Source organism: Scomber scombrus, chromosome 7 (genome assembly GCF_963691925.1).
Source record: "Scomber scombrus chromosome 7, fScoSco1.1, whole genome shotgun sequence".
NCBI lineage: Eukaryota > Metazoa > Chordata > Actinopteri > Scombriformes > Scombridae > Scomber > Scomber scombrus.
This window is the reverse complement of record NC_084976.1, coordinates 18,227,455-18,238,837: the sequence shown is the minus strand read 5'-3', so window position 1 is coordinate 18,238,837 and position 11,383 is coordinate 18,227,455. Positions and strand designations below refer to the sequence as shown.

Below are 11,383 nucleotides of genomic sequence, written 5' to 3'. Positions count from 1 at the left end.
TTCCTATGTTTCTGACACTGGCTGTCAGTAATTGGTCCATGCACTAAGATCCACCCCTCAGGCTCTTAAAGGTCTACACACCTATTTCTTGCTTCCTTCCCAGATCATTGATTTAGGGACATTTTTTTTTTTACAGCATACAAGTTAGTGGTTCATTTGATAATTAGAAAACACAGATAAATGATGAAATAATAATAATGAAAAATAAATACATTTAGCAGTCATTTGGCATTTGGAGATGATCTGTAATGCTGACTAGTCTAACCCTTTGTAAGTTTCCATGTGGCCAACTACAGCACTGCATGAGATATGTAACTTGATCCGAGCTATCTGTGCCACTCCAGGGAGCAGGGGTGGGGGGTGGGGGGGTTGAGGAAACAGGATAGACGGCAAGAGAAAAGCATATTAACATCCTAAGCTGATGGGATTTAAAACGAGTAAAGAGGCAGAGAAAAAACATTTTAGGACACAGAAAGACAGAAAGAGAAAAAAAGATGAGGCAAAAAGAAAGAGAAAGGTAGTGAGCTCAGTGTGCTCTCTATTATGCCCCTCCCCTTGATCTGAAGAGAGGATGAATAATTGAATAAGGCAGTGATGACATCACACTCTGATGACCAGTACGGGAAAAACTGGCTGGAAACTTTCCAACCTCTCCTTTCTCCTCATATTACCTTCAGGCTTCATCCATCCATCTCTCAATCTTTCTTATGTTCCCTTTCCAGCTTGCGTCTTATATGCTTCCCTCATCTGAAATCATCCTCTGTTTGTCCCTCGTTATCCATCACATCATGCATCATCCTTTTCTGTGACTCATCCTCCTCGTCCTCCATCTCTTCACTCTCGTTCCTTATATCTATTCCATAAATTAGTATATATTTACCATATGCCTCATTTTTTGTTTCTTTCTGTTGTACTGCCCGAGGACATTATTTGTGCATCACTGAGGAAGTGAATAAACTGACTATTAGACTGCCTTTCTCCATCTGTTTTTTCCCATCCCAGATTTGTTGTGCTGTCCACATTACACTGAGCTGCTGATGTGTTTATTTTCTGCAGTGCATATAAACATATCAACATAATACTCATAAAGATGTACTCTCAGCTATAGGATGCCATAAAATTTTATTTTGTTATCTTTAGAAAACACCATGACAATTACTGCTCACCTGTTGTTCTTGATTCAAAAGTCCTTCCTCCATCGGCTCGTCCTCTCACCTCCACCTCCTCCTCCTCCTCTTGCTCTTCTTCTTCTTCTGCCTTCTCTTCCTTTTCCTCCCTCATAACTTCTTGACCCTCCCACTCTCTGCCCGTGGTCCACAGGCTGCTGTCACTGACCGAGCAGCCAATCTTCTGTGAGGGGCACAGCTCCAGACATCCACCCTCCTTGTCGGCCCTCTGGAGCATTTCCTTCAAAGCAGCCATTGAGGTGAGGGCTGGTGGTGGTTGCATGAAGAAGGCCTGAGCCTGAGAGGTGTACTCCCATTGTATGCCATCAGTGCCTGACGTCTCTCTTCTCCACTTCAGGTTGTACAGTATATCTGGATCTGGAGTAATGACTGTGGGGTCAGGGTCTGGGTCGGTGATCACCTTTGTTGTTGGGAAGGCGCTTTTGTTACGGAAACGCAGCTCTTTGAAAGTTGTGACATTTGGGGCTGATCCTGGAGATGCCCCTGATGAACTAAGCTTCTTTGTGGTTTCTGTCTGTGATTTTCTCATTTCGATGGGTGGGGGCTGTGGTGGCGCGTCACATTCAGGGGTGAATGCTATGAGCCAATCAAATCGCTCAGGCTGTGCAGAGTTAGCTGACAAAGTGCTGACTTTTGGGTTTGGCAAAGACGGGGGGATTGGGGGTAAGGGACGAGGAGGAGGAGGAGGGGGAGGTGAATCTGGTAACTCTGGAGGATAATGGAAAGTCTCAAAGCTCATATTCTTCACTTTAGTTTCATGTATATTGCTAAGACTGGTGCTGTAGTAAGGGTCCGAAGTCAGACCGCAGTTCCTCTTCCTTCTTCTTGCCATCTCAGTGAATGAGGTGGTTCTTTGTGTGTCCTCTTTTTTATTGCCTTCTGCAGCTTCTCCGAGTACATCTACTCTTCGGTCCCCATCCACCTTTTCTCTGCTGCTCCATCCATTTCTGGCCATCAACTTGGAGTCATATTCCTTTTCCTCCTCCTGTCCTTTAGTCTGAACTCATGTAGCTCCAAAGATCTAGATGTGATAAGATTATCACTGTTTGCCCTCGTCCTCTAACCCTCCTACACAGTCGCCAAGCTCTGGGCTGAGTTTGAGGAGCTCAGCTTGGGTCAATCCTGCAAGCATCAGTAGCTTCCGAATCTCCACATCCAGTGCATGGAAGGAGGGGGGAGGAGGCAGGGCAGGTGGTGGTGGTGGTATGGCAGGAGGAGACGAGGAGGATACTGAGATAACAGGTGGAGGAGGCAGTGGTGGAGGACGTGTGGTAGGTGGTGGGAAGGACAGAGGAGTCGTTTCCTGTTCAGCTTGAAGAGCAGCAAGACGCTGTGCTTCTTTCCTGGCAAGGTGTCGCTTTCGAGGCGGAGGGATGGGAGGAGTTGGGGTGGGGATAGCTGGAGAGGAGAGGGTGTGGTATAGAGGTGAGGTAAGGGACGGGTTTAGAGGCGGGGAGTGGAGGAATGGATGGAGGAGATGGAGGTAAGGGTTTCTCACATTTAAAAGTGGTGAATGTGGGGGACGACGAGTTAGGGGAGAAAGTCGTCAATGTAGGAGAGGTGGAGACCAGCCATGGAGATAGTCTCCCTGCTGATATTGATGTAGGTGTGGAGGTCAGAGCTCACGCTGGCATGACGCGCTGGAGGTTTGGGGGGTCGAGGTGGTGGTTCAACAGGTGAGGGTGAGGGAATCCGGAGCAAGGGGATCATCACAGTCTGAAGGAGCAGTGAGGTCAACTCCAGCATCAGAAAACTCCTGAGAGTCTCCCATTGTTCCTCCACGGCTTTTGTACAACTTCCAGGAAATGTCAATGTTGCCCATTTCATCCATGACATCCGAGAGGTCCTGCTCCTCTAGATCTCCAAGATCAAATCCCTTCTCATGAAGTCTGGCAATGTATGACAATTTTACCTCCCTGTTAACTTTTTCCAAGCGATCCAGGTGATCTAACCGATCCCTCAGAACATCCCAATGCTGTTCCCCCTCCAGATCCCAACGAGCCACTTGAATCACCTGGCTGAAGCGCTCCATTTTCCCAAACTCCCCTACTGATTCTAGGAAGTCAAGCAAACCTAGCTTGGTAACCTCTGAATCACCTTTGACTCCTAAGTAGTCAGGAGAAGGGGAGTCCAGGGCAGAGGGGTAGCCCTCATCTGGGGAGCAAGGAGGAATGGGGGACTGTCTGAAGGGATTGCGGCTGAGAGGAAGGGAGGGGGGTGAACGTGCAGGAGGCTGGCATTCAGGGGCTTGCGGAAGAGAAAGGTCTTTGGGAGACAGAGCGACAGAAAGCTTATCTTGGTCGTGGGAAGAGCAGATGGAGGCGGATTGATCTGCACAGTCAGACTCCAGATCAGAGCAGGAGCTAATGGAGGTGGAGGATGAGGAGGTAGAAGAGGTGAGGGAGAACTCCAGGAGGGAGGGGGGACAGTCACAGCACGAGGGGACCAGGGTGTCATCATCGTCATCGTCGTCATCATTGTCACCTTCATCATCATCAACATCAATATCAATATCCCCACTGCTCTCATCATCATCTTCAGCTTCGTCTACTTTTACATTTTTCTTGTTGTCCAGGTCAGCGTCTTCATCTGCATTCTTGACTTCATTTTCCAGATTGGCAGCAGGGCGGGCAGAGGGCTCCAGCTGGGCCTGTGCTTGTGAGGGAGGCTGCGGCTTCTCTTTGGCCCCTGTCCCATCCTGCCTCTGGGGTAATGGGGCCGGAGGAGGAGGAAGCTGCATTTGCTGTCTGAGAGAAATGGTGTTGTTGTTGTTATGGTTATGGTTGAACATGCTGTTGTTGTCCTGTGGTGAGCGGCCATCGCAGCACAGACACGGGAGGCTTGGCTCATTGCAGTTCGGGTCAAGAGTTAGATCAGAGGGAAGTGGAGGAGGAGCAGCCTTAGGTGCGATTCGTGTTGCTGCAGATGAACGAGCATTCTTGGGTTTGGGTTTTACTGTTTTGGAGATGGTAGAACCCTGTTTTTGTGATCCAAACCTGGACTGGCTTACTGGTGCTCGAGGCTGCACTCCCACCCTGGTCCTGGAAGGAGCAGACAGGACTTTTGAAGCCCCACGTGGGGAGGAAGTGGTGATTGTGTTCATGTTTTTATCCTCCCTCTGAAAACCAGGGCCATGAGACTTTGGTCCAGCAACGGTATTGGTCCGTCGGCTTGCGTCAAAACGCCTTGCCTTTGGAGGCTGAGAGGAGCAGTTAGAAGACTGCATTGTGGGAATGGGACTTTTTGGATACACTGATATTTCTGTTGCTATAGAAACAAATGTTGTAAAATGTTCCAAACTATGACGCGCTGTGACGGTCACATCTTGGCTTGACTCCCAAGATCCTGTAACATCAAAGGAGAGACACACAGTGAATAAGGACTAGGAGCAAACTCTGCTCATCAAAAGACCGTTTTCGCTCTCTACATATGTTTTCATATTAGGCTAAGTCTTTGAAGTTAAAGCCATCATCTGGACGATTCATTAAAAACTCAATTGCTTTTGGGCTTTCTGTTTTATAATTATCACAGCTTGAGTCTTGGGAAGACACAGCAGCGATGTGAACACACACTATATCTCACACATTCCTATTAGAAAAGCCAGTTATCAAGCATGACCACTTAAGGAAATAATGCAGCATCTTTTGTGATACAGTGAATTACTGTAATTCATATCGAAGTATCTTCTCTACAAAATTCCTGTAATAGTATTTAACATCTTGAGAATGTATTTTTAGGAATATTAAAATGCTTCAACTATTTGGACTTGCACTGAGGCAGTAAAAATGCATACACATGTTACTAGTTCACTCTGAATGCAGGTTTCTGCAACGTACATGTCTACATTTTTCATAATTTTCTTTATAGCTTTGACAAATCCTATCTGTTCAAAACACCCACACACCCGCATATCACATAAATGACCCCCCCACCCCTCATAATAACTGTCAGCTAATTTTGAGCCTAATAACTGTCACTCATCATCTTCATCTGCTGTGTCCTGCTTCACTGAGCACTGATATTCATGAGTTTACAGTAGTCAAGCTGTCTCCATCTGTGCCAGTCCTTCTTTACAAGCTGACAAGAGGCAGTATAAGATCTTCATCAAAAGAAATGACGAAAAACACCCACCATACCTAAAGCGATGACAGAACATAAAGCACATTTTAACTGGAGCGTGAAATAATCAGGCAGCACTGAACAACACTGAGCCTGCCTTTTTTTTTTTTGAGCATACCGAAGGCTATTGCTCATATATTCCTCCACCAGTGCCCTTCACATAACTGAGGAATATAAATCACTTAAGTGCTTGCTTACACTGGGCCTTTGTCATAATGGGCAGCAGAGGACAACCAAACCTTGAAATAAGACAAAAAAAAAAACAGCATATCATCACATGTGATTCAACTGTGCTGTGTTCAGTATTTACCCCTGCATCTATTGATCCCACAGAGCTGATGGAGACGGGGAGGATGGGGGGGGGGGGGGGGGGGGGGTGTACCTCCAACCGCATCGCCCTGATATCTAGGCCCATCCGCCCTCATTATAACTCAAACATAACACCTTGTATGCACATATCATTTAAATCTGATGATATTAATAACATTTAAACAAAAAACTGTCTCATAAATATCACTGTTAAGAGCAGAAATTATTTGATCAACGCAAGCTCCGTTCGTGAATAGGAGGTTTTGCTTACTCGACTTGCCCTTTCAGGTTTATTTTAAAAACAAAAAAACATATTCATAGACATAATAAAATGGGACTCGACTCACGGTCAGATTCTTCTGAAGATGGATGAAGGTCTCCATCTCGTCGGGCTCTCTCGCATCCCAATCCGTGCGACTGCGAGCGTCTCTCCGACGTTAACAGCCCCAGCATATATCTTCTCGCGACACTTCAACTAACTCTCGTCAGCTACCACCATCAGCACCACCGCCTCCATCCCAAAACCACACCCCTTGCTCTCCTTATCATAACATTTAATTTATCTTGAGTCATAACTGTAATTGTACGCATTTAATCTGATTGAAAATATTTTATTTTTAAAGGATAATAAGGTTTAAAGGATTTCACATTTTTTAAAGGAAAGCTCACATTTTTTTTCCAAGTCTGTGTTAAAACCACATTCATGTCCATATGGACACTGAAATAGGTTTTGGTTGCTTTAATTGTTCTTCTTTTTCATACTAGTTGTAAGGAGATACTTTCCAGGTGGTGCAAGTATTAAGGAATAAAACTCACGGTCACCATAATGTGCAAAAAAGTTGAAGGAAATATGAGGCTTCAGCAGTCTGAGTTTGACAAATCAAATATGAGCATTGGAGTGTTTTAGAGCAAAATTCCCTCTTTGTGTAACTATCCCTCTACCGCAAACTTTGAAGGACACCCACAGTTGAATTTCATCATACAACACAATCTTTTCCCAGCCAGTGTAAACAGCAAGAACAATTACAGGGAGCTATTTCTGTGCACATTTGGGCACGTGAATAGAAGAGAGACTTGTGACATAAACCTCAAAAAGAAACTACCCAGAAAAACAAAACATATCAATATGATGAAACAGAGACACAAAATTAGGAGTCATGTATTTTTATTAAAAGCAAGAGCATTTAGGCCAGTACAGACTTTATAGCAGCAATATAAAAATATATGGAATTAAGAAAGCCGATCTTCTGTCCTTTGCCTGGATGCATCTTACATAATACATATTCTGTCCTTTTTAAACCCTAACCAATAACTCTATTACTACAGGATCAAGACTTGTTTGACAATTTGATTTGTATTATCATCTTGCCATACATTCATAAGACAATATGAGTTATTTAAATCAATCTGTGTGCGTAATCCATACCAACATCATTCCTCCTCAGTAGAGACATGAGACTGTACATTAAGCGCTGGGTTCAATAAATAGATAAGGAGCAAAATAGCCAGACTATCTGATAACATTCACAACCAAATATCTACAAGTCACTATATAAGTAAAAACAAAACTGCCTGCAGAATTTCTTAATATCACAGTCTTGTTCAGTTCATGCTACTGTGGTCAGTGCTTTGTCCCGCTCCTGACATCTCTAGAGCTGGTGAGAAAAGTTAATCTGTGTGTTGTGATAAAAGTCAAAAGGGGAACCAGGCTGATGTAGCTGACACAGTTTATTTAACTTCCAGAGACTACCATACTTTCTCACTTGTTCCTCTTGTAGATTTTCTTGGCAAAGTTGAGGAAAACTGAGTGAGGAAGGTTTTGAGCATGGCAGGCGATGAGTTTCTGTAGCCGCTGGTAGCTCTCGTCTTCGTAGTTGTGGTACACTGTTGGCATTTGCAGGGTGTTGTACAGAGCTTTGACCTTTTCTACACTGGCATCTTCATGGCGCCCGTAACATGCCTGAGGAGGAGATTAACAAATGAAAAGAACTTTTACTTATGTACCAACAAGTGACTGTAACACCTTTGAAAAAAAAAAATGAAAAAAAGGTGAGACTGGAAGCCTCCAAAACCATTTAAGAGTCAAAAGCATCAGAACCATAAAAACAAATGCATCCAGAGGGCAGATAACAGTTTGATTGTTTTCAGAGGGGGATGGTGGGAGCATTTTATACCTTTGTTAACTGTGGGTTGTTAGGAACAGTGGAGACATGACAGGAATTGAAGGGAAGGAAATAAAGAGTGATGGGAGGTGACATACAATGGTTCCCGGCTGGATTGGAACTGCAGACATTGCAGTTAATAGTATGTGTCTTAACCAATAGGCCTTACAATGAATATCAAAGTTTTGTTTGTATTGATGAATGATGTTTTAGGTAAAACATAGTAAAAAACTGTACGGAATATATCTATGAAAATGTGATTTGGCAATCAACACTTGCATGCACTTCTTTCTTTTAAAAGAATAACATCCAATAATATGCCACAAATAAAATCAAGAACCACTTTGGCTACACTCTAGTGTAAAACCACCACTATTTCTTAATGTGGTTAAAACATTTTTTAAAAACCCAACCAAAAAACAACACAGTTATCCAATGCCTTAATTAAATCCAAAGCATTATTTTAAAGTTTACTTACTTCAAATTAGATAATGTGTTATCGGGTCATTGCTCATTTTTAAATGAGTGGTGCTACAGTAGCATTATATTTATTATGCAAAACCTGACATTTTGTATGCTTTTATGCCTCTGGCATTTTGTGAAGGAAACAGTGCATAAACCGTGCTCTGAAAATAGAGCCGCAATCATTAGTTAATTGACAGATAATTAATAAGCAACTTTTTTGATAACCGATTTATCATTTTGAGTAATGTTTGAAAGGAAAAAATACTAGTTTCTTGATTCCTTTATGACATTAAACTGAATATCTTTTGGACTAAAGGTTGGGACAAAAAACGACATTTGAGGACATCACCTTGGCCTCTGGGAAATTGTGATTGACATTTTACAGACCAAACCTCTTATCAATACATTCAAAAAATAATCATCAGATTAATCTATAGTGTGTGTGTGTATGTATATATATATATATATATATATATATATGTGTGTGTGTGTGTGTATATATATACATACACACACGCACACACATACATAATAATGAATTAACGGTTAATTACAGTTGCTTGTAAATAACAGTACTGTAATAACACACTTCTTTAAATTCATGTAAATGCCTCCAGCCAAAGAACGCTTGCTTACACTCTGCACATGGGTTATTATTACATACATATCATTGTATATTTGAAGTATATAGGCTTGTTATATGAAATCCCACCTCAAGCTCTGCTCTCTGTTCAGGATTCATTATTTCCATGGCTTTCACTACCAGCCAGCTGCATTTGTTATCCTGGATGTCTGTACCAATCTTTCCTGTCACAGCAGGGTCTCCGTAACAGTCTAGGTAGTCATCCTGCAAATGAAATACACTGGGTGGTTAATAACTCTATTAGACACAACGTCACCTGCAACATATAATTAAATTTGTGCAGCTGCTCAATGGAGAATAATTTGAATAATGTATGAATATTGATGACAAGTAAAGTAATTACCTGTATTTGGAAGAACTCTCCCATTTCAAGTAAGATGTGTTTGGCATTATTGTGTTCTTCCTCACTCACAATTCCAGCCTAAAAAGATACAATAAAATAGTTTTAAGGAAGATTGTACTTTATTTTCTCTGCCAACACTGTCCCTGCTATAAAGGCTTCATTCAGGTTGTTCAGGTCCAACCTTTCAGTGTTATCACCATCATGATGCCTATCAGTTTCTACTGTCATGTGTTCAATATAAAACACACTCTTACCATGTACATTGCTGCAGCCACTGGGAGGTAAAAGGAGTAGAAGGCAGTCTTATATTTTACGATAGCTTTATACCTGTAAAGACAATTAAAGAAATTTTAATATAAAGACCATTAATCTCTATAAAATTACTTTATAAATTTAATTTTACAACCGTGTATGAGTTGCATCCCTATTTTCTTCATGTCTTCACTTCCTTACCTCTCCATGGTGAATCTGTTGAGGTCAATATGACCAGGGGGAGCCGTCATGAGGTCCAGAGCTTGACCGAGCTCTGTCTGGAAAGATGTCTGAAATAAACAGAGTTACAATAAGAATCCTGTGTGTGTGTGTGTCTGTGTGTGTGTGTGTGTGTGTTTGTGTGTGTGTTTGTGTGTGTGTGTGTGTTCAAATCAAAAGCTATAGTACCTCAGTAAACAGCTCGAGTAGATGAACATAGTAGGGCTGATTCCTGCAGTTTCTACGAAGTAGTCTGTAGATTGACCCTTCCAGGAGAAATGAATCATTGATGGCATCCATACCTATTGCATCCTTTAAGACAAACAGGCAAGATTTACATGACATACTGAGTAACACTATTAACAAAAGAAAAAATATTCACCACACTACAAAAGAGCTTTTTGGAATATATCATGTCTCACCTTCTTGTACCAACAGGGTTGTCCTCTCCGAGTCACAGATGCATCCATGATATCGTCAGCCACGAGGAAAAAAGCCTGAAGCTGCAAACAACAGAGACACAGCCGTTAACACATAGCACAAAGAGCGTGACAACTTCTCAAAGTGTGAACTGAAGTTATTACAACTCTGAGTCACTCTGAGTCTTTGCTTGTCTAAAGTTTTAGCAATGTGTTAGGCTACACTTAACAACCTAATTTTCTTGTGGTTGCATCTGAAGATAATAAATGAGGTTAAGATAATATATGGACAAACACTATAGCTAGATTCCAATTAAAGGACCAATATGCAATATATTTACTCTACTAACTCATAAAAATGACCATGATATGTTATTAGAGATTTTAAAAAAACATGTTGAAATATTGGCTTCTGCAACAATAATATTACAGCCAGTACGTTCTCCTTTGAAATTTCCATTCATGTGCAGAATGTTTTTGTTTTGGCCTGTGTGATTCAGCCCATTCAACCGGATCATGGTTCTGGCACGTAATTTTAATACATGCCACCACCACATAATGGAGTGTTAAAAGGTTGTGGTCATTTCGCGTATTTCCGTGAGATCTGGTTAAAGCCCATTTCAACACTTCAAGTTTGCTAGATATGGAACATCTTTTAAACTGAAATGTCCACAGGTAGAATAAGGGTCCAAAATAGAGTCAATGATAATAATGCGTGTCTGATATAGTTTCCCCATAAAAAAGGTTCAATTGTTTTGTTAAAATCCTTAAAATGACATGTACTCCTTCCTCATTAAAATATACAGAATCTATAAATTTGCAAATATATTTAATTTCAGATGTTTAACTGGTGGATACAATATGTCTCCTACTTCACTGCAAAGTCAATTATCTGTGTTTGTGCACTGGGTTTAAAGTTTCCACCTAAAACTTGTGTAAATTGAATATTGAACCAGGATTGGCTTCCAAACTATTTGTCATGTCAGATCATGCTCATAGGCCCACCACTTAAGATGATCAATGAGCCTTACAATATTATACTCTGCACAGTGAGACTCAGACATTCAATTGAGGCAAGTCCACTCACCAATTCAATGCACCAGCCAACCAACAGAGCCCGCTGCACGGTGTCCTGGGTGAGCTGAGAGGGAGGTAGAAGCTCCCGCAAAGAGCCAATCACAGACAGGCCTCTGTTCCTCTTGCCTCCAGGGGCATTGTACACCAAAACCTGGGGGGCAAAAAAGAGAGGAACGATTCACTTTGGG

General features: G+C 42.0%; 1 protein-coding gene across 2 annotated transcripts in view; it reads right to left on the bottom strand.

Moving 5' to 3' along the window:
- Positions 1-6,763: 6,763 nt before the first annotated feature.
- The window catches only part of fdps (farnesyl diphosphate synthase (farnesyl pyrophosphate synthetase, dimethylallyltranstransferase, geranyltranstransferase)), a 29,609-nt gene continuing 24,989 nt past the window's right edge, over positions 6,764-11,383 (bottom strand). For both annotated transcript variants that reach the window (XM_062423399.1, XM_062423398.1), the window contains 8 exons: positions 11,206-11,346; positions 10,122-10,202; positions 9,889-10,011; positions 9,682-9,770; positions 9,483-9,555; positions 9,229-9,306; positions 8,955-9,089; positions 6,764-7,575 (listed from right to left, as the gene is read on the bottom strand). In XM_062423399.1, coding sequence (XP_062279383.1) covers positions 7,375-7,575; positions 8,955-9,089; positions 9,229-9,306; positions 9,483-9,555; positions 9,682-9,770; positions 9,889-10,011; positions 10,122-10,202; positions 11,206-11,346 — 921 coding nt within the window. In that variant the 3' untranslated portion in view covers positions 6,764-7,374. The remainder of the gene's footprint in view (positions 7,576-8,954; positions 9,090-9,228; positions 9,307-9,482; positions 9,556-9,681; positions 9,771-9,888; positions 10,012-10,121; positions 10,203-11,205; positions 11,347-11,383) is intronic.